The sequence below is a fragment of the Lingula anatina genome, chromosome 4, assembly GCF_051362555.1.
Source record: "Lingula anatina isolate TDL-2025a chromosome 4, LinAna3.0, whole genome shotgun sequence".
NCBI lineage: Eukaryota > Metazoa > Brachiopoda > Lingulata > Lingulida > Lingulidae > Lingula > Lingula anatina.
In genome coordinates this window covers 16,672,961-16,696,769 of record NC_141770.1, presented here as the reverse complement: position 1 = coordinate 16,696,769, position 23,809 = coordinate 16,672,961, and the positions used below count along the sequence as shown (strand labels likewise).

At 35.0% G+C, this 23,809-nt stretch overlaps 2 protein-coding genes across 6 annotated transcripts; one reads left to right on the top strand and one right to left on the bottom strand.

The window, feature by feature from the left end:
* Positions 1 to 500: 500 nt before the first annotated feature.
* Positions 501 to 18,661, bottom strand: LOC106175734 (N-acetylglucosamine transporter UNC93A). Of its 5 annotated transcripts, none has more exons than XM_087011601.1 (11): positions 18,586 to 18,661; positions 17,413 to 17,633; positions 13,600 to 13,806; positions 11,131 to 11,225; positions 10,653 to 10,792; positions 4,865 to 5,431; positions 4,400 to 4,569; positions 3,279 to 3,515; positions 2,493 to 2,628; positions 1,739 to 1,870; positions 501 to 1,355 (listed from the first exon to the last, which is right to left on the bottom strand). In XM_087011601.1, the coding sequence occupies exons 6-11, from the start codon at positions 5,403 to 5,405 to the stop codon at positions 1,126 to 1,128; spliced, it is 1,446 nt and encodes a 481-aa protein (XP_086867727.1). In that variant the 5' UTR covers positions 5,406 to 5,431; positions 10,653 to 10,792; positions 11,131 to 11,225; positions 13,600 to 13,806; positions 17,413 to 17,633; positions 18,586 to 18,661; the 3' UTR covers positions 501 to 1,125. The 5 variants fall into 5 exon arrangements, with proteins under 5 accessions (XP_086867727.1, XP_086867726.1, XP_013413315.2 ...); XM_087011600.1 differs by having other exon boundaries at positions 10,653 to 10,770; XM_013557861.3 differs by lacking the exons at positions 10,653 to 10,792; positions 11,131 to 11,225; positions 13,600 to 13,806; positions 17,413 to 17,633; positions 18,586 to 18,661 and adding an exon at positions 8,806 to 8,893.
* Positions 18,650 to 23,809, top strand: LOC106175706 (5'-nucleotidase). The gene is made up of 3 exons (XM_013557831.2): positions 18,650 to 18,775; positions 20,672 to 23,026; positions 23,332 to 23,809. The coding sequence occupies exons 2-3, from the start codon at positions 22,924 to 22,926 to the stop codon at positions 23,544 to 23,546; spliced, it is 318 nt and encodes a 105-aa protein (XP_013413285.2). The 5' UTR covers positions 18,650 to 18,775; positions 20,672 to 22,923; the 3' UTR covers positions 23,547 to 23,809.

The window sequence follows — 23,809 nt, the reverse complement described above, 5'->3', positions numbered from 1 at the left end:
AAAAACTGATGACAAAAATGTTACCGTTTTTTGGACCAATGAACCTTCCGACTATCGAAACTCTGTTTCACAAAACGCAAAGAATAAAAGACTGCATTCATATGATGCATTTTATGAAATTTTTTTCACTTTTTTCAGCATATTCTATCCATCTTTAAACAAATAAAATGACAACCATTTTACCTTTTGTCTTCAAACTTAAAGAACAGAAAAATACAGGTAAAATTTGAAAATCAGCCTGATCATACCGTTAATGGCTAATCTGTTATTGTGTATTACATGTGTAATAAAGTGTCCAAAATGGAAATAAAAAACTTGTTCTATTTTGGGGATATCAGGGCCAGTGATCTGCCATTGCCATTTCATTATAATATGGCTAATTTTGAACCAAACTCGTATTAAATTTCAGTGTTGGCAGGCAATAAAATACTTTAGACTATGTATGTAGGGAACCACAGGTTCAAGTCCCATTATTCAAATGAAACAAATGCAAAAAAAAATATTTTTCAGTAAAAATTTTATTGCTAATGGTATATAAAAAAGCTTGCATCCAAATCTTATTTTATGAAGTGTACAAGACCTACATGTACTGAACAAATTATTATTTGTGGGAAGATGCAGTATATGGTAACTATATGCTGACATTCGGCTTATACTAGTGCATATACCACAATTAATCTTTCTTTACTTCTGCAAAATATACATGTACTGACATGACCCCAAGTGAAGAAATTTCCAAACAATTTTGGTATGTATATTTAATTAAATTTCTTTGAATTATGTGAGTAATAACCATATTATGATTACCTTATGCAGAAAAGTATATTATATAAATATAAACATATAACTTGCTACAAGTATATAGGCTAACTTTCCAACTGTAGATTCTTTAAATGACTCAAAAATAATGCTGGATCTGTATGAAAGAAATTAAATCCTAAAACAATGATGTCAGAAAGCTTTATAGATGTATGAAATAAAATTTTCTCTGGTTACAAAAATTATCTGTGATTACTGACAAACTTCATAAAAAAAAAACGTAATTTACATTTGATACCCCAATATTTCATCTTTTTTTAAAATGTCTCTCTCTATATATATTACATATAAGACATAACTGCTTCATCAGTCTTTGGTAATTGTTCCTGAATTATGCCCCTGTCTTCGCTGTATTATTTCCACTGCCAAGTATCCCATCATGCCTAGCCCCAGCACACCAATCAGGATGTAAATCTTGATGTTGACGCAGAGCTGGAAGCTGAAGACATAAGCCAAGACAAATGCTAAGGATTCCCAGAGACGGTAGTTGGAAAATGCTGGCTCAGTGTTGTCTTGGAACACCACACCATATAAAGCTGGAAAATAACAGAACATCCTCATTATACCAGTGCTTTGATATGTGCATACCAAGTAGGCTCCGCATTGTATTTCATACATGTCACAGTATCTCTTTTTCTCTCTCTTTTCGAATATACATAGCTACATGTAGTGTATCACAATGTTGAAAGTGACCTACGTACTCCATATGTACATGTACTGTATGTGAGGAGCCAAACAAGAAGGCAGAATGGCAAGAACATTTTACATGCCCTTGATGTTCTTTATTTCTCTTCACAGTTGTTTCAGTGAAAGTTTCAATGGAATTTTGTCTTTCCAAATTTTAACTTGAATCATTTGTACAAGGACACAAAATTGCATGATTTACATATTTGTACTAGACCTGTGTGGATATATTTACCATTGATCTGTGTCTGCCATATGGCGTCCCCCATCCCCCACAAGCCTGCCAGCACAAAGTACACCACAAAATGGTCTGGAGTGGGCTTCCACAGCAAGAAGGTCAGTTGTAAGCCAAAGTGTAATAGGGCACCTGGAAGAAAATTGGATGATTGTTGATTTAAGGTCTCATTTCATAATATTTCATATGTTATAGGCATTCTGCCAATTATTACCCCAATTACTATTATACCAGTAACACCCAATGACCTGTGGGTATTCAGCCCAATGATGCTCTTGAGAAAAAAAAGAAACGTAGCTGTTTTACTTCAATTTTTGTTCCAAGGTAAGTGATTTATTATCAGTAGAACAATAAGTAAATTATATTTTTTTGTTTTTTTATCAATTCATTCGCCATGAAGTGCTTCAAGTTTCTCATACCCTCATTGCAATTTGGAAGGCAGTAGCTTTGCAGAAAATCTAGTGCTAACTTTTCCTTGCATTGAGTGGAATACAGAAAAGCTGTACATTGGAAACAAAAAGGTGTATTAATCTGTTAAACTGATTGCATTCGATCAATCTTTGTAGAACCATGGCTTGATTGCAAAACACCGCTTAGGTATTGGAAATAGAAAATCAAGATATTTGTCAATAAAGATACAATATGCATAATATTTGACTTTTCTTCTACAAAATGCCTTTCAACTATTGAAGACACCTTTCCAATTACACCTCCCCAAAAGAACTCGTAAATTAAAATATTTGAACCCTCTTACCAAAGACAAAGAAGGGTATTCTGCCCAAGTATTTGACCAGTCGTCCAAAGGTAAAAGAACAGATAGCATCCACCACTCCATAACAAATCATAACATAGCCCACATTCCAGATACCCACAGTGCAGCTGACATAGGACTGAAAGAAACAGCAAACATGTACCTCATTTAAAACTGGTGTGAATGCTACATGGAATAAAAATCTGAGAGTGAAAGGCCCCATTCAGAATATGGGACTAACTAGTCCGAGGGTCAAATATGGCCACTCACTACAAAGCTTGCTGTCTAATCCGCTAATAGACATTTCGTGGGGAAGTATTCAATTGGGTTGGCCATATTTGACCCTCGGACTAGCTAGTCCACTGTTCTGAATGTGGCCAAAGAAAGAGAAAACACCTCCTTTAAAACTGGTATGAATGCTACTTGGAATAGAAATATAAGAGTGTAAAATGAATAGAGACCTCATTAAAAACTGATGTGAATTTCCCTTAAGTTGAAACAAATGACACAATATTTATCATGTAACAGATAATGGCCAATTCACTCCAATTTAAATTTCTTAGATTGTAATTTATCACTTGGGGTCAAGCCCAATAGCATGTCTATCCAGATCATCTCTCAACATTTTTAAAATCTATAGCTTGTTTGAGATCAACATTATGATTTGTGAATCTCTTCAAAATGACATTTTCAAATATTTGGTTTGTATCCAATCATGGTTCCATAATTATACTTCAAACTGAGGATAACAATATTTATTCTAGAAAATTAAGTAATGATTTTTTTTACCTTTGTAAAATCCCCACTTAGAAAGCCTTGTTCAAAGCCACTGTACATGGTAAGAGGAATAAGCAAAATCTGCTCTGGCCTTCTCATGTGTTTAAAGGTGGCGATGAAAAGGTCAAAAGAAAACTTCCTGGATCCCTCAGAAGTTTTGGACTCCAGCGCAAGTTTATCCAGTAAAAAGATGACAATAGCAATGGCAATAACACCACAAGCGGCATAGATTCCAACCAGCATCAAAATCTGAAAATAAAAACACTTATGATGAAATTCTGTAGTCATGCAATGGAATTTTTGGAAAATTGAAAATGTTTGAAAATTAAAACACAAACAGATATGAAGAGCAGCCAAAAGTGCTAACTAACATGTATGTTAAAAACATATAAAGACAAAATTACAAGTATCATTGTATCTTATATTAAGTAATATCATAAGAAAGATTAATTTTGTATACTTATATTAGTCAAGTACATCCATATAAAACCTTGATGGCTGTTTGCAGATCTGCATAAAACGATCAATTATAACTGGGCTAAACAACAGGCACCAACAAGTACTCTCAGTTGCATTCCAATCATTTCCACCCAAGTGTCAGGGCACATTCCTAATGAAACAATTGTTCTGTGTAGATCGATCCAACCCCGCAGGGACCCTTGCTGAATGCAGTCAGATTAAGACTGGGTTCCCATGACTAGATTGATCCATCTGGATTGGTCTAACTCCCTGGGGAGTCTCACCAAATTGCTATCAACTAACTGGCTTAAATGTCTGTCACACCTACCAAATCAGCTAGGGGTATAAAGATAATTACCCCCCTAACAGCTTTACTAGGCATGTCAGACATTTAAGCCGGTAAAGTTGATGGCAATGTAGTGAGACTCCCCCAGGGAGATAGATCGACCCAAATATTTGTGGGAATGGTCCCTAAGAGATTAATCCGCCTCCTCCTGGTGTTGAGTAGAGTAGATATTATCCACTCGGCAGGGTAACATCAACCAAAGGTCCTCTATGGATCTAATATCACTCAATGAAAATTTTACTCCAAATAAAAACAATTATTTTATTCAGTATGAATTATTATAACTTATCATTTATAATTTTAGTATTTAATGATAAAGCTGCCTCACTCTTTCATATGGTGGTTTCTCCAGTCCTACGTTGGTCACGTTGCCAATTGTTTCATCCCCTGTGCAATATGCAGCACCACATTTAGCAAGAAGCTCCTCAGGGATTTCAGTTTCATTGTCACGCTTTTGGCTAAAGACCAAAGATGATATCAGATTGCCCCACACTGAACCTGAAAAAATATGTACTACGGTTTTTAAAAAATCTGACAATTGTACAAGTATATACTAATGTATTATGCAATTAACTCATATTGATTAAATTTCTATCAAAGGCTTTACATAAAATAGGTGTGAACTTTTAATGATGTTTTGCTTGATATTTTTTTTCATAATGCTTATGCAGCTAAACTTGTTGGTTTATTTCATGACATTAATGTTTTTCTTATAGCCTGTGGCTCAGATATTTCCATTGCTAGAGACATACTTCAATTTGTTATGCAACAAAACTAATGAAATGGTGCTCACTGGTTTGAAAAAATGCAAAGAATATGCCAAAAAACTTATTCACAGCAGCATCTTTTGATTCTCCTGTTAGCTTTCCATAATGAATGGCTGTCTCGGTGAGGTAGGTACACTTTGCTGACCACAAAGGTGCCGCCCCAAATCCCAAAATCACTGAGGAAGGTGCAATGGTTCCCCAGATAGCATAGAAGTTGGCAACAATGTATAAGACATAGCAGCACATAGATACAACGATAGTCCACTTGCAGCCCAGTAGTGCAATGAGGGGAGTGGGTAAGAACAAACAAGAGACTATCAGGGCACCATAAATGATGGCCAGCCCATACACCCCAAGGCCCTCCTCCTTATTCAAGCTGCTCTGGAGGGCACCCAAGGCCTGGAAAGCTGTGAACAAGAACATGAAGGCAAAGCTGACAATGATCAGGTTCTTGATGATGCGTTTCTTGGAGAAGGTGTGAGCGTATGCTTTCCCTTTGGATTCAGAAATGCCCAGGTCCTGTTTGGAGTCGGACGTTAAGGCAGGTCCCTTGTGTTCTTCAGACATTTTGATTAGTTACATGCGACTCAAACCTGGAAAATAAAAAGAAACATACCATTCTAGTAACTTTGAGAATAATGATATGCATAACTATAATAGTTAGTACTAAAATTATAAACATAAAATAAGAGAACTCACTTTTTGTGTCTAATCAACACAAAAACTACATGACCGGGGAAATTGCTAGTATGAGGTTACTGCAGAATGGGTTTAACTTAAACAAGAAGTATACTACCAAGTAACAAACTCATATATGCTCATGACTTAAATAGGCATTTAGATGGGTTTTTTTTTAACAAAACAAAGCAAATGTGACAATTACATGTAGTGAAATATGCCATGTTCATGACCTTTTCAAATGTTTTAAAACTTCACCAGTTCTAAAAGATATGAAAATTCAAGATCCTGACTAGGCATAAAATGGTTAGAAAGATTCAGTAGTTACAAATTCTGACAGACACAAGCAAATGAACTAAAAAGCTGTAGCAAAAAGAAATTATTATTATAATAATTCAAAATATAATTAGAGTAAAACTGAAAATAAATGAAAAGTAACAAGATGAATAAAACCATTATTTTTTTTTAATTGATAGCCATTCCCAGAAGGCCTGTGTATGGGAATCTGCATGAGAACTTTTTCGCCACATGATATCAAATAAACTCTGTATAGTATTCGGTTTAAGTTAACAACAGGTAAGATCAGGCACTAAAAGCTAGGTACATGACTTCATCACATCCAAGGATATCATCTTCTACAAAAGGATGTTGACTTGACCTTAACAGGGTTATGTACACCAGATACCAAGCTACAGTAGTTAGCTTGAAACCAGGCTAAAGATAGAATACAATAAATATCTTTGGAAATGCCTTAAATGGGTGATTCAAATTAGCTTAAAGAAAAATTATTTGAAAATAAATATGTTTCACTGTTTTAGCCAATTAGTCATAGGTTTGATGAAGATTTAAAGTTTTGGCTGGAAAAGACCACATGAACGAAATTTATAATCAAGTTATCCACAGACAAAATAAAAAAACTATCACCTAGGTGGAAGTTGTAAAAACTGAAAATCTTGAAAAAGTAACTAGCAATTTCTCATCACTTTTAGACCATATGAGAAAAAATAATCAAAAGGAAGATTGAAAATCCTGAAATCAGGCATAATCCTAAAAACTTTCATCCAATTAATCATCAGGTTAGCAGTTTTACCTGTCGCTGTGAAACTGTACTAGTAACATATACTGGTACCTGTAGACAACTAACTTTTTCACTGAAATACAATGAGGCAACAGCAAAGTTTTTTTTCTTTGTAAAAAAACAAGTTTTATATTAGTCCAATGCAATAACCACACCTACCTGTTCTTACTGGATATGTTGCCCACCAAAATGAATCAATTATTTTCTGATAAACCTTAATGTACGTGATACGAGGAGTATACATGTTATCAGTTGTGACCTAGACCTACATCTTTATTTCTTTATTACCTTTTATCAAATTGTATACTGAGCTTTTATGGCATCTGTTTCACGCCCTTTCATGGCTGTTTACATACCTGCAGTGTGGACATTGTATGGTTTATTTTGGAGGGCAGGGTGAGCATGGTACATTCCAAAGGTACCACTAAGCAAAAATACTCTACAAGATAATGTAAGATTTGTTCTCTTAAATTGTTGATCAATTTATTTACAAATCTTAAGTGATAGACAATAAAAAGGAGGTGCAGTATTTGTCATTGGGAGGGGGCGTGCAAGAGGAATGAGACCTTAGGGCGCATTTAGATGCACATTCAACTCTGCGGAGGATTCTCACTAAAGTGCAATCAGTAGAATCAGCTTAAACACCACACGATAAGTAATTACCCCCTAGCTGTTTGAGGAACTGTGTCATTCAGTTAAGTACATGGCACTTAGTGAGAACCCCCAGAGAGTTGGGCCAGCCCAACTAGTACCATGTGTCTATCTGAATGCTCCCTCACACACACACTTTGTAAATCACCTCATAAGGACAGGTAGCAAGAAGTTGCCCGGGTAAATGTCTCAAAATTAATTTAGGTTAAATCAACAAAAAGACATATAAACAGGTATTATGGTATTATCTGTTATCTACTGGAGCTGTGTGATTAACATGATAAATCTTAGCTAAACCAATTTATTTAAGGGCATGGAAAGATAGGTTATCCTGTTTCCATTTTTTGCTTGTCTTGAACTGATAGTGAAAAAATGTTTGCAAACATCCAGGTTATGGAAACAGGTCAATCCCACAATTTCAGCAGTCTTTCACACTGTCTTCTGCACACTAATTCCACAGGGACTCTCGCTGAATGCAATAAGATTAAACGCCTCCTCTTTTTTAACAACATACTTGCATAATAGCTTTTCTGTATTTTACTGATTGCCAGGAGAAGGCATGTTAATCTGATTGAATTCAGCAAGAGCCTATGTGGAGTTAGTGTGCAGTAGCTAGTACAATAAAGATTCATTGTGAGTACACGCTACAGCAAAACTGTGATCTTTAAAAAATTCATACGAGGACAGTTTAGAACTTGGAGGTTAGGGTGATATATGGCTATAGAAGTGGAAACCATTTGCCAACAAAGTTTTTTATCTTGAAGTTTAATCAAGGTCAATGCCACTTGAAAATGTCAGAAATAAATAGGTAACAGCTTTACCTAGATAAAATATTTTTACAACAGGAAAATTATTCATAAACACTAAATCCTTAGGTTTTTATAGTAAAGATATCATGACCCACAATAAATGTCAACATATTTATGCTAATTTGTGAAAGAGCTAGGTACGTCTTAATTCTCTTTGAGCAGTTTTACTGCCACTTGCAGTTTTAAAAATACAGCTCAGCAAAATAAGTATGATTAAATACATGTGACAATGACTAATGGCATAAAACTCTGTGTTGATTGCAATTATGCTTTACTCTATTGTTTGTATTTCATTTATTTTACAAGCTCTGCATTATATATTGTACTGAAAACTTTTACTTAAAAGTACAAGTTTGGATGAGGCTAAAATACAGGAGTCTATATTACATTATTGTATCATTAATGGCATTTAATTACCATGTTACAAACTTGTAAGTAAATTTGTCCATCTACGTCATAATTACCTAGTGAAAGGTCTCAGGCTGATACTGCCATCCTGCACAATTCCATTCCATATAAAGTATATTCTCCAGTTACTGACTACATGACTAAGAGCATAAGCTTCATATATGACCAAAAAAAGGCCTTCAATCTTATCTTATACAATATAGGCTGTAACAAGTTTGCCAGTACAGTACTTTGATATGTTAATGTACACACATGCATGCATGAAGGTTCACATGTCAATACACTATGAACCAGATTTTTTTAAAATTTCAACCTAGATAAACTCAATTCATTCTTTGTGTACCTGCACATTGTAGCTTCCCAACAGGAACTAAAGTGTTCACACACCGTGCATGTATTCATGGATGTATTTGTATGCGACAAATACCTCTCCTTCCTGGGCTTGAGGGTAAATAAGCATGAAAATAAGACCAATTTTTTTTTTTTTTTGCAGACATTAAAAAAATATCTAATTTATTGGGTGATAAAAACAATAAATTTGAACATTTGCTTCAGGTAATAATTTATTAAAAACTATTTTCCTCAAAATTATCTAATTTATCAGGTGATAATAGCAATAAATTAGAACATTTGATACGATTTAAAAAGTATATATATATACATGCAAATATTTTCCTCAAAATTATCAAATTTATTGGGTGATAAAAGCAATAAATTACACCATTAGCTAAGAGTTATAAAGTATATATTTTCCTCAATGATATGGGACTACACATATCAGGAGGTAGTAATGAGAAAAACCTGCCGCAATAAACATGTGACCACTACAAATTTTGTCTGATAGGCATTCAGCTGATTTAAGTTATTAGCCTGTAGCGTTATGCATGTAAATTATACAATTTATATAATTTATATGATTTTTTTCTCAGGCCATCCTGGCAAAATGCTCTCAGGAGACACAAGATGGTTTTATCACAAACCAAGACATCAAATTTCAGGCTTTAATAATCACTTTTAATCTTTAAAGTGTTATTTTTAAGATCTGTAGTCAGGGGAGTTCAGCAGTTTCTAAGGAACTGCCACTTTGGCTGTAAAAGGTCCAGTCTGAATCAACATTTGATCTATGAACACACTAAGGGGCCATTCAGAATAGAAGATCCAAGTATCAACTGGTCCAAAGATCAAATATGGCACACCCTACATGAAAGGAAGACTGCTTCCCGTAATGGTCACTCTGCCTCTCACACGACTCTCAACGCATCCGGTCCAATGGAGCCGAGATTTAATTACTGTGCCCCTGCAGGGATGATGCATGGGGAGCCGTGTGAGAGGTGGAGAGACCATTACTGGATTAAGCGGTCTTCCTTTCATGTAGGGTCCGCCATATTTGATCCTTGGACCAGTTGATACTCTGATCTTCTATTCTGAATGGCCCGTAAGCTTCATCAGAACCTCATGGCAGTGTACCTTTGACAATGCTGGCTACAGGTCTGTTGTCACATATATTACAGGTATAAACATGCATGGTTTCTTTATACAGAATGTTTTATGAATACACCTTCTATGTACTGATACTGATGATAAAGGAACAAACACTGAAGTTCACACTGCATATAGGTTACCAAGGCTTCGTTCACATGCAATGTCTATTTTCTAAATTCTATTTTCTATTTGCGGTATGTCTTATGATCACGGTCTGTGGCCTGAATATCCCGCGGCGTAATTACTGGCAGCGCGAGCCAGTTACTTTAAGTTACTATAAGTAACTGGCTCACGCTGCCAGTAATTACGCGGCGGGATATTCAGGGCACAGACCGTGATCATAAGATAGCGCAAATAGAAAATAGAAATTAGAAAATAGACATTGCATGTGAACGAAGCCCAAGTTTCAGAGGTTCTTTAAATCTCTTGACAATTCCAGACTGAGAGTATGATGCACTTGGTCAAAATTCACTAGCTTTTCAGCAGGATTCCAATTTTTAAAGTTGTACAAAATCACAGTTGGTAGTGGTGCATGTAGTAAACATAACCATCATCAACATACAAATATCCAACCCAAGGTAACAGTCAGCCTTTAATTATTTTTTATGTTGTGTGAGCCAAATAAACAATTTTTAACAAATGTATTAACAAAAATACTGTCAAAAAATGAACAATCAAAGGAATAGAGAGAGAGAGATTCAGACTTGCCTTTTTTCTTTTTTTCCCCTGTCACTATTAGACTGTAGTCCCAAATGTGTTGCAATCAAAATAAATTTTGTTGAATTAGACTGTCACTTCACCAGTGCTTCATGTGCAGCAACCCAACCTGCAAGGAATTAAAGCTGAACCTATAATATTAAAGAAGGTTTGCATGTCAATGTATAAACATCTTCAGTCCTCATTCATCAAGGTTGTAACTACATGTATCTCCTCACAGGCACTGTTACATGTAAAAACACTTTCAGTCTCTTAAAAAACAATCTACATTAAATCGCCTTTTCACAAGATACAATGAAAACAATACTTAAAAACAAGTCCAGTGAGAGCACAATAATAACAGTTGCCTAAACCAAGGAGACAGTTAACTTTTGTCATCACGAAACTGATAAAAATGTACTCTATGAATATGTACATGTATGCAGGAGTGCATGAACATCACGCAAAAAGGTGCAGCATAATTACTTACCTGACTATGAGCCCAATACCAAATATACATTGGCTGTTTTCATTGACTGTGCAAGTTCAAAATGTCACCAATGTGTACAGATACACTGCAATAGCCTACAAAACAATATGTAAATGGGATTAGGGTTACTACATATTTGTACTTGCGAAAGTACACTGTTGTGACAAACTTTCATCTTCTGTGCTCTTAGAGCAGAGGTCATGATCTTGACTTGATTAAACACAACCAAACTCAGTATACTGCTCATTTATGCTGCATTTCCAGGCAAAAGGGACTGGCCCATCTTGGTGAGATCTGCAGGGAATTGTCTCAGTATAAGCCATCAGGTCGATATAATCAAATCTACCTGTTGCTTTATTTGTAATTGAAGTGCATGTAAAACCAAGGGTGATGGTAGAATGGCTCTGTATGGCTTAACTGCTGATTGTAATAAAATGATATCCTTATGATATGGGTCATCACAACATTGATCACCACATCTAAACTGGAAACACGCGTTAGCAATATGTAATCACACAGAGCGACATTTAAGGTATGTTATGACAAAGTTTAACTTATAATGCATTTATGAAACTTAAACAAAGAGGTCATTATAATTCTGACCATCTCACAACACATCTCAGGTACATGGATGTATCTCAAGGCTAAGGGTGCTTTCCCAGAGATTTAGATCGATCTAAAGATTAAGTTTTAGATCGACCTAACTCCCTGGCGGTTCACGCTAAATTGCAGTCAGCCGAGCGGGCACCATAGTTAATTACCCCCTTACAGCTTTTAGTAGGCGGGACAGACGCTTAAGCCGGCCAAGCTGACAATAATCTAGTGAGACTCCCTACAGGGATAGATCGATCTAAAAATCTATGGAAATGGGGTGTAATACCATTGCACCAGGTCATGCAAAATCGTCAGCATAATAAGGATACTAGTACTGGTATATCAGTCAGCTAATTAACAGCTTGTGATATTAACAGACAAGGTTTTCTTAGCACTTTTTAATAAAGTTTAATAGGCAAATAAAATGCCAGTACTAATAATTTTTTTAAACATTAACACACTGCCATATGTTTTGATTTTAAACACCACAATTCTGAAAAATACAAGTCTATAAATCAAAACAGATCATTTTTTTCTTTAAAAAGGGACAATTCATAGCTCCTAAGTGACATCTGATATGGCAATAAATCATAACTAGCAACCCCCTTCCCCATTCCACCCCCCCCTCTTCAGCATCTCTTTAGCTATAGCATATAGTGTATGTCATACAGATTAACAATAATAATAATAATGTTTATTTGAAACTGAAATAGTTGGATTGTACAATAATAAAGATTGCTAAATTCACTACAAATGAGAATTATATTATGTTAATTAAAAGTGTTATGATAAAATAAAACATTTACTAAGCAGGGGCGTAACCAGACCTTTAAAAATTGTACGCACAGATTTTTAAAATTCCCAGCAAAATGTAGACTAACGCAAGAGATGAAGGACAGCGTAATTACAGCATATGTACCACACATCGCAGCTTAATTTTCATTAATAATAAAATGATCATTTAGTCAGAAATATTTAAATTAAAAAAGTTTCAATATTCTTATTACCCAGAACGGTATATTTATTTAAAAGGAGGCTAGCTTCGCATATGTGGAACTCCCTTTGAATAATCCTGGATCCTCTGAGTTGAACTAACATACGGTTTCATTCACCTTACATGTGGATGCATGGTTCCCAAAAACAACCAATTTTACGACACGACAGAGCTTTGATATATCTAAGTTTAATTATTTGTTTGTAAAAATTGCCCCTGTCACCCTGTTAGTTTGGAGGGGTAAGCTGGGTCAAGTCCGTGTCAAAATTCTTTGAAGCTTTGCAGGAAAAATTCTTCCTTTGTTTCTCTAGCTCCTTCTTAAACCTGGTGTCCAGATTTTATCTAGTGCGGGAGCTGCTCTTTGAAAATAACACTCAGGCAGATTTTTACCTGAGATAAATATCGCCAGATATTCTCAAGAAAGAAGGTACAGAAGAGTTGAGGGCCACTGAACCCTCCAATTAAGAGGTAAAGGAAGTTTTAGTTAGATGTACGTTTAAGATAGGACTTGTTAAGGTTACAGGCATTGTTTACCTCAGTTTGCAAGACGGGGGGAGGAGGGGTCAGAACAATTGTGCCTATACAATTGATACAGAGGATTTGTTTTTACAGGTGACTTTAATAAGCAGAGGATTTCTTTATATTCCGTGAAAAATACACTAAATTTATATGAAATAATACCATGGTTGGCCAAAAAATTGTACGCACAATGCATCCATGCGTATGCCTAGTTACGCCCATGCTAAGATATTTGAAAATATTTCAGACTTGTCTCATCCTTTAATTTCAATTTTTAATAGTTGGTAACTTTTCCTAAATTTTCATAATTACACAGCTTCAGTGAGTGAACATGTAACTGTGGTTCATGACAAATCTCTTACCAGAATCTTACATCCAGTGAGTTCACAAGTTTTCTTGTGCCGACACCTGTGGAGATATCCATGTTCCAGTGACGCAGTGCTCACAAACAGCTCCTGAGACCAGTCCACTTGTTTTAAATTCAAACTGCTGGCATGGTGTGACAGGCTGGACTGATAATACAACAGTCCTCAGCTCTTCTGTGGCTGATGACATAATGTACACACATCCTGAAATGACATAGAATTATGATACAACCGGAACAGGACAGATTGTTTAAGGTTCTGTTCATATACCAGTTGTTGATTTACATGTAATACACAAGTACCTGTTCAGTTTGTTCATATAACATAATGCACTATTATGACTGACTCAGATTTAGACAATGTCTGTGTTTATTTTTAGCAGAATTGGAAGGGAATTTTGCATGTTAAAATTGGAAAGGATGAGTGCGAATAACCATTGGCAAAGTGCCCATCCTCAAATTTTTTTAATAATTTGCTATTATAAAGTTTAGGCATATATTTGTTGCATGGAAAAATATTATTTGGTTTGAGGCATTATAACTTAGTATTTTTAATGAATTATATGTGGGGGGGGGGGGGGGGGGGGAGCCGGATTTACCTGTTGTATGCAATCTAATGAATCAGAGCAACTTGTTTCAGCAATTATATTACATAAACGATTTTTTCTAATGAAACTTGCCTTGTGATGTGAAAAAGAGTTATATGTTAAATAATTGTGGTGTGGCACAAGTAAATGGGAAAGTAATTATTGTTTTTTTTTATCCTAGAGAAGAGAGGGAGGGGTGGTATATTACGGTATTTTCTCACAGAAGCCATCTCTTATTTCACCTAGCTGTATAAAAGACTTGTTACTAAAAAAACTTGTTTCAGCGTATTTATTAATTTTATATATTTTTTCTCACAGACCAAAACTGTACCAAAATAATGTAAGGTATAACTAAAAACTAAATGAAAATATAGTACACATAATAACAGTTATGGCCAATAATCTGTATGACAATGAAATTAAATCACCTAAAAAGTACTTCATATATGATTATGTATGTGATAGAGAGCTTGTATAGAATGCAATGCAAGAGTTATTTTATATAAAATATACAAATATGAGTATAAAAAATGTATAATGAAACAATAAATAATCCATCAGATGTGCTGTTCGAAACACTTTTTGTCTCGCTAATACTGTCACCACTTGATGTTGGTAAATGTGAGGCATCCAAACAGCCTTCTCCACAACATTATTTTCAATTGTATCCCTGCCTCATGGCAAACCCCATATACCACAGGACTGAAGTGATATGTGCACAACTTCCAACTGTCTTGGAACCAGCTTTACACTGTCAGTACCAGCTACTGATGGGTTTACTTTTGCTATGGGAGGTCTGAATCCATAATGTGTACTGGTGGCTAGATGTGTGTCTTAATTAACTATTTTGGCTCTGATTAAACCGGGTGCATCCTTGCATACACTGATTTCAAACTGGCCATCTACAGGTAGCAGATGCTCATCACTATATTGGCTAGCTTGCTTTATCTGGTAAACTTCTGGTATTTGTTATAGGCTGGTGGTCTCTTGTATGGACTATTTACCAAGTCAATAGGTTTTCACTGATTTCCTTGACAAATAAAGTCATTCATAGCATTTTGGTGAAAAAAAAGAAGAAAAAAAAACTCTGCAAAGCTACTATGAATAGTGCTGGTGTGAAAGATTAGGTCATAAGTAACAAAACTAGGGTGTGTGATGGGGCCTTTTATTTTACTTTTTATGCAAAATAGACATAAAAGGGGACATTTACACAACAATTTTGGTTGTACAAAATGTACTTCCATGCCCATTAGAGGGGGTTGGGTCAAGCCAGCCTTATGTGTAGAGGTCTATTTCAGCATGGATCTCTATATAAAGTAGGAGCCACCACAATGTACATCTGCTATTATGATAATTAATATAACTTTGAATATCTGAAGCACATTTTACATTAAATCTTTCTTAATCCTAAGAAATAAGAATGAAAGTAAGATATACTTACTGTATTTGGACTCTTTATTTCCTATCCATATTCCCCCACCCCCTTTTTTTTTTTTTGATAGCATGCATTACATGAAAATGACTTTTTTTTATTGTAAATGAAAATATTTTACCGACTCTAATCCCTATTTTCCTTTCAAAGACCTACATTTTATTTTGGATTGTTCTTTTTGTACAAAAGTTTCACTGTATCTGCCTACCCTTCCTATGTAAGCATGTAGCAGCTACCTCATGGCAGGAATAAACATGGCCGCCTGCTAGCATATGGACTGAAAATGTCCCTATTTAGTTTGAGTACATATCGAGCCCAACCCTCAGACAAGCTGATTTTCACATATATCTCACCTTATATTCATGTCTTTTCAACCGTGAATAATTAGCTTGTCTGAGGCAGGGGCTCATATAAAAAATGAACATCTTTTACCCTCAAGTCACTGTAAGATTCTTCTTTCAATCAGCACTACATGTACAAATAAAGTAATCAAAATATTGATCACAAACAATGATTGGCCACATATTGCCTTACTTTTTTACATGGGCACCTTCTGTACCCAATTACAAAATCTCACAGTTGTCACCTTACTTTAACTAAAGATATGTAGCATTGCAATTCAGACCCCCCCTAAAACACACATTTTCATGAATATTTGACAAGGTCATTTTGACATTAATTTTTTATATTTCAAATTCAATAAAAATTTTTTTTAAAGTGGATCATAAAAGTGTAAGACCCCAACTTTAATTTGGCATCATTTTTTTTCCATTCATTCACAATTTATTTTTCATGTACAAAAGTGGGCACTTTTACCCCCTTATTCGCACTCATCCTTTGCTGTGAATTGACAAATTGGAAAAAGGTCAATGCCCCTGTGAAACGTCTTGAGTAAAGTATGCAGAAAACCTGGATCAAATATTCCATTTTAATCTGATTCACTTAGAATTAAGCACACTGTCCCAGCCTGCTTGGAATGCTAATTTAATTCATTCAGCAAATGGGAACAAACTGAAACAGTTGTCAACTGGCTCAAAACTGAACAAAAATGTCTGATGAGAACACAGCCATGGTAAGTATTCCATAGTCTAAAACTGCACATGATACGTACATACTAGAAGTTGTGAACTGAGTCATATTATTAAACAAGGAAGCTTTGTTTCATGCATAATGCCCTCCAGCATGCATCCTTGAGGTTATGTAATGACTGACTGGTGACACTGGTGGATGTTGGTGACACAGCTAATTCACACATTCTGGAAAATCTACTGGTTCAAACAAAATTTTACTGGCCCAGGACGTAAGACCAGTGGCTATAATGACACAGACGGTTGTTGTAATTAAGTTTTGCTTATCATTGACTTGAGAGGCTAAATGAGATTAATTTGCAAATAATTTAATTAAAAAAATTTTAACATTTTGATTTTTTTTCTTTCTCATTACAGAGGAGTTATAAAAACAGGTTAAAAACAAGTGTTTGTCTAAAGGTTACTGCCATCTATTTATTCATACACAAAGCATGTGCATAGCACAGAGCACCTGTATTGCCTTCTTTAAATAATCAATTTTTAAAGAAAATAACTTTTTCAGTTTAAAAAAATGTAAAAATAAATAAAAGGTTTACATTTTACTTCACCTGTCAGTCTTTATCACTATCATCATTATAATTATATATACGTATCTATAGAGATCTGTCTACTCATTTATTGTTATACACAGGCAGTTTGGACAATCTGAAACCTACCAGTAAAAATCTATCACAAACAAAAATGAAAAAAGTAATGCCTCTTACCCATTGTTTTTGAATATCCAGTATGTATATGTCCATTTCCTGGGCCCAGCCTTCATGCTAGGGCCCTTGTGATGGATATCATAACAATCCAAATGATTTTGATTTTGCTGGATGCTGGCAAAATGTATTGGCATAACACCATATATACTAGTAAATACCAGTACATCATCATGTTCCCATATCTTGTTCTCATAGCCATTTTACATCCTTCTTGGGTTGTGCTGAAAGATATAATGATGGATAATAATGCAGCTTTTTTCTCCAATTTTATATCAATGTGATACCATGTATAAGTAAATGTACTGGTACACACATCAAATGCAGTTATCTCCTATTTTAGGGAGGAAATCAGGGTGTGTGTACCTGTGCATGCATGTGTGGAGTGGGGGAAATGACTGCCCTAAATACACCATGGGCTACATATGGGCTACTCAGTACATATCCCGATATCAAACAGTCTACATAGAACATATATAAAATATAAACACATCCAACCTAACCTCAAACTAAAAAGTTAATTATACTCTACATACATTACTTAGCATATGTCTAAAAATATTTGGCTTCTGTCAGGTTGTATCATGCCAAACACATCTATGAGCTGGTCAGACTGAAGTACAATACATGCATTTCTGCAGTTTCATGTCTACCAGCTAGCATATATAGCTAGCAACAGATTTGGATTGAACCAACTATGTAGCAGCATTCCCTTCCTGTATTTAAACTTTATGCTGCATCACCACAACATAAGGATAATTTTCGCACCTGCCCCCCCCCCCCCCAGTGTTCTTTTATTTATTTATTCTTATTTTTTTATTTATTTATTTATTTCGTTTTATTTTTTTATTGATTTTTTCTTTGGGGGGGGGGGGGATAGATCTACTGCCATTAAAAGGACGTGTGTGATAGAAAGCAATGAAATTCATGCATATGTACTGCTTTTTGGCAAAAAGGGATATTAGCTACGATGATAAATTTTTGTGCTACGTGTTGGTCTCCCTTGTGATCGATGCACCGTTCATGTTCACATGTAACGCTAAACACATGAAGAACTGTGACGTACAACCTCTCAATATCGCCCGGTCTAAAGGCCCAGTTAAGTCTCAGATAATTGAAAATAAATATGTGAAGCACTAATTGAACAATTTTATGTTTTTTAGCACTGGCTTATACCTCTGTGGTATGCTTAAAATGATATATATCATATTGTCTTGTCAAATAACCTCAGACTTTCTCTCGCTTCCTCTCAGATGAGCTCTTCATGAAGAAAAGGACCGAAAATTTTGTGACCAACTCGGTACCTGAAGACGCACATTTATGTTAACCGAAACATTAGTCTAGGGATCATAATAGCAGGTTAGATGTAAGTGACCATGGGTTTGGCTTACTATGATTCTGCTTGTACGTAAAGTAGCCATTATAACTTCAAACTTTGACAATACTGTGAAACAGAATTTGGCAGAAACTGAACAGCTCTCGAGCAGCACGTAAAAAAAAAGTTGCAAAATGCACACAGAAACTTTGTGTTTTATTTGCTCATAATTGGATATTTTTATGTACAGACACAGATGTGTCTGTACATATAGCCATCATCTGCGTCTGTCGTCGCCGTCGTCGCCGTGCACTTTTACTGATAACACGATAAGTGGAAAACCATTTTACCTTTTGACTTGAAACTTGCAGAACTGATGAATATTCATAATACGCAGGTCAAGTTCGAAAATCAGCATGATCGGGTCACTTTTAGGGAATTTATGCTGTTTTTTCACTTTTTTCAGCATATATGCAGCACCGATAATACTATAAGTGGAAAACCATTTTACCTTTTGACTTGAAACTTACAGAACTGATGAATATTCATAATACGCAGGTCAAGTTCGAAAATCAGCATGATTGGGCCATTTTTAGGGAATTTATGCTGTTTTTTCACTATTTTCAATATAAATGCAACACTGATAACACAATATAAGAAAAACGGATTGGCCAATTGTAATTATACTCACAGGAGTGGTCAATCTTACTAAAACGCAGGTAGAGTTCGAAAATCAGCATAATCGGGCCATTATTTTAGAAGTTATACTGTTTTTTTCACATTTCCTCAGATTCAATTATTAGGCATGTTAACAGTCTCATTATTTAACTAATAAGATGCCTAAAAGTGTTTGTTTGATATTTCCTGCATCTTTACAGCATTGTTAGTTGATTATGTAAAAAACATGGTAAACTTGTTATCATGTATTGTGTAATAAAGTGTCAAAAATGGAAATAAACTCATATCATTGCAGTTTGTCAGATTCAATCATCCACTATGTTCAGAATCTCAGAATGGAGGAAATTGGACATTTAACACTGTTCTATTGATACTTTTCCCATCTCATCAATTTTCTTAGTTGGTCATATAAAAATGGCAGTAAAATGTTTATTTTGTTTTATGTTAAAAAAGTGTTAAAAATGGAAATAAACCCATTTCAGAACAGTGCTGTCTTGTTTACATTTTGGCATTTTCAAGGTGTGACTTTGAAGTTCCATGGGCCTGAAGACCTTTGCTCATCGCATTTTCTGAATATCTGTGAAACAAATATTTTATAATTACAAATTGATGGTCATTAAGCTGTTAAACATTATGTAATATTGCATCAAAATTTGAAGAAACCCCTATTTTGGACACTGCTTCCATGATGACCATTTAAGGAAAATCAAGTCACTTACTGTTCTCAAACTTACAGGAGAGAAACATGGGACTAAAATACAGCTTCAGTAGGCAATGCAGTCTGTTTGGTATTTTTATTTATTTATTTATTTATTTTTTGGCAGTTAAACAGTTTTTTGTGAAAATTTAATTTTTCACATATTGGCATTTTCAAGGTGTGACTTTAAAGTTCCATGATCCTGAAGACTTTTGCTTGTCATATTTTCTGAATGTCCATGTTACTAATATTTTATTAATAACATTTGATTGTCATTATGCTGTTAAACATTATGTAATGTTGCATCAAAATTTGAAGAAACCCCTATTTTGTGCACTGCTCCTATGATGACCATTTAAGGGAAATCATGTCACTTACTGTTCTCAAACTTACAAGAAAGAAACATAGGTCTAACATACAGCTTCAATAGGCAACGCAGTCTGTTTGGTAAATTTTTCTGGCAATTTAACAGTTTTTTGTGAAAATGTAATTTTTCACTTATTTGCATCTTTATTTTCTGTTTTTTTTTTGTCTGTACATTTGACAGCTTTGCTGCCTTGTTTATATTTCAGGATGAATATATTGTTGAGGTCATATTTACTATATGGAGGTTGTGGAGGTGTAGCAACTGGTCGCTCCATCGTGACCATTACCAAAAGTTCTAAAGGACTCTGGACGGCACACTTGGAACGCCACCATGTCCCATTTAGAGGGTTTTTAAGAGTTGCTGCAACGCCGTCATCCTATCACGCCGACTTCAGCTCTCCGCAGATATTTAAAAAGTCCATGAAACCAAGGAGAGTGTGGATACAAACTATTAATATGTTCAACAGTTTGGATCACAGGTCTCTGAACAATCATAAAGACGATTTGAGTATCATTCAGCGAGATGGCATGGATTTTGTACACCATTATCTGATGTATCAATCCAAAGTCACTCACAACTCATTTTACCTCATTTTCTTTATGAGTTTGTTATGTGTGATGGGCATAAGGGAATTTGTCCATGGGATTAATTCAATGGAAGAACTGGAAGACAGATTCAAGGAGAAAAACACTTTCTCTTTTTGGGCATGTGTATTCTTTGCTGTTGCACTTATTTTCATATATCCTAGATATACTAAAAATGTCATGAGGATTTATTATGATAAAAAGGCTCAGATATTTATTCTGATTGTACCAAAGGGAGCTACAATGAAGCAAACTCGTAAAATAATTTGCAAACCTGAAGATTTCATTGCCAAGGAAACATTTACGTCTCTAACTGTGCTTGTTAAAGGACAGTCTTATTTTTTGACCCGACAAAAGAAAGCTGATGAACACATGATGAAAATTCTTTTCAGAACAATTTCCTGAATGTTTTGTCTATGTATAATTTCTCTGTTTGGACTTGTTAAGAAAAGAAATTGGTTTCAAATGAAACATGGACTTCAAATTGAAATTTGTTTAAAAATTGTTTTACGGAAGATGTAGGTATTAATTGTGAAATGCAAACTCTGTCTTACTTAAATAATATAAAGAGCTAAAAGAAAAAAAACATTAGCAATGATTCAGCAAAGTTTGCCCATGCAGAGACAAAAGAAATTCTTTTTAGTACCTGAAGGTTTTGAAAAGAAAGGGAAAGTAAGTGAGACAGATTTTATTTTGAGATATTAGATACATAAAACATAATAAATAAACCATTTGTTACAATTTTACAATTATTATTAATGTTGGCTAAGGCCTATTAAGATGTAACCCCCTATTTCCAAAGTTTTCTGGGAGGGGGAGGGGGTTGTATTAAAAATGAAGGATGAGGACACCTATCTCCACTATTGTTACAAGGCAAATTGGAGTACATTTGTACAGAAATTTGGCTTGGAAGCCATTCCACACAAACTACTAGTACACATTATTTAGACTGCATTCCCATAGATTTAGGTTGATCCATCTAGATTGACCTAACTCTCTAGGGGTTCACAGTAAATTGCTGTCAGCCGATCGTGCACGGTAGTTAATTACCCCCTTACAGCTTTTAGTAGGCGGGACATATTTAAGCTGGCTAAGCTGACAGTAATGTAGTGAGACTTCCCACAGGGATAGATCTATCTAAAATCTGTGGGAATGGGGTCTTAATCTTTTTGGATAAAAAAATTAATTTATAAGATGTATTTTACTTTAAATTGTTTCATTGTGGTTCATTATAAAGATATGCATTTATAAGTATATCTTTTTATATATAAAATGGTCATTCCAGAGGGAAGAACTGGCAATAAAATCCCAAGGGACAGAATGTGATTTAAAAATCAACCCAACCAAAGCATTTAAAACCACATTAAAAATGAATCGGAAATGGATAGTTCACTTAGGAAACCGAGAGAAAGATGCAGAAAACAATTATTCAATGGAAAAGTATTCGTCAGGAATTAAATCCCGCTTCCTTAAGGGAGAACACGCATAATTTAAAAGTAACATGATATTGCCGAGAAAAATTCATATAGATGTATTGAGCAAAGAAACATAAGTCCATAATTTCACTTTAAAAATCATAAATAATACACGTGAATGATTATTTTAAAAACTCGCTGCAGAGATGATGGATTGTGTTAGCTGTAACCCGCAATGCACAATTTACACAATTTTATTTCTACACTCGTCCAAAGAGTTCGTAAACGTTGTTATTTCGCCGAGTGCATTGCAGAATTGGAAACATTTCTTCTTCATTTTATATATAATCTTGATTTCCACAAAAATAAAAGAGGTTAAATACTAATTCTAATTGTTTTTAACTCCGGGTGAAATACTTGTGTCGGACGTCCGAGGTGCTGTTCCATTTGGAATTCAAATGGAGCTGATTTTGCCCAGATATCTGGTAGCACACTGGGCAGTCTTGGAGCATTCAGTGTCTAAATACGAGGAAAAGGTCGGCCGCTTCTTACAAGTCTCAGGTAAAGCAGACCGAGACCTTAGTTTTGATATTGTATTTTAGTTTGTGATAGTTTTAACAGAATACCTCGAGGACACACATGCAGGTGCGTGACAATTGGAAATATATCAAGTAATTGTAGAATCTCTCCTTGTCACCAAAACCATAAATTTTCCCGAAACTTAGCGTTAATCTGGCATTTGCCGTAAGAACAATTTTGTTTTGTTTCTTTGAAAGAGCAAGAGATTATAAATCAAAACCTTTACTCTTCACAAAAGATATTTTGACAATACATTGAAAATCCACATAATTCGTGTTCACATCTAGGTCTAAGAGTTGTGTACGATATCTCCAAGCCGGTCGGAAGCCGCATGGTCAGCGTTGACGTCAGATGTGCAGACTGCATTGTCCCCAAGTTCCAGCCCCTCATAAAGACCAAAATATACGAAGTAATCACTAATTCATTCATCTTAGGAGGGGGTGACGAATATTCGGTATTGAGAGACAACATCGTGTATCGATACGAGATAGGTACGTATTAACGGATTAAAAAGGTAGGATTATCCAGGTTTATATCATTGTGATTATTGTGACAACTCTTTGCTAATTTTAAAGAGGAATAATTTATTCTTAATGTTAACGTTTATGTTGCGTAAACGAGAAAATTGTTGAAAGCACAAAACTACATCCGGATAAACGTATCACGTGGAGATATTTTTTGCTGTAAGGTGACAGATGAATTATCTCGTTCGCCGCCGTACAATAACAATGCATGCGTTCAAAAGGCGTTGCGTATAATACAGAA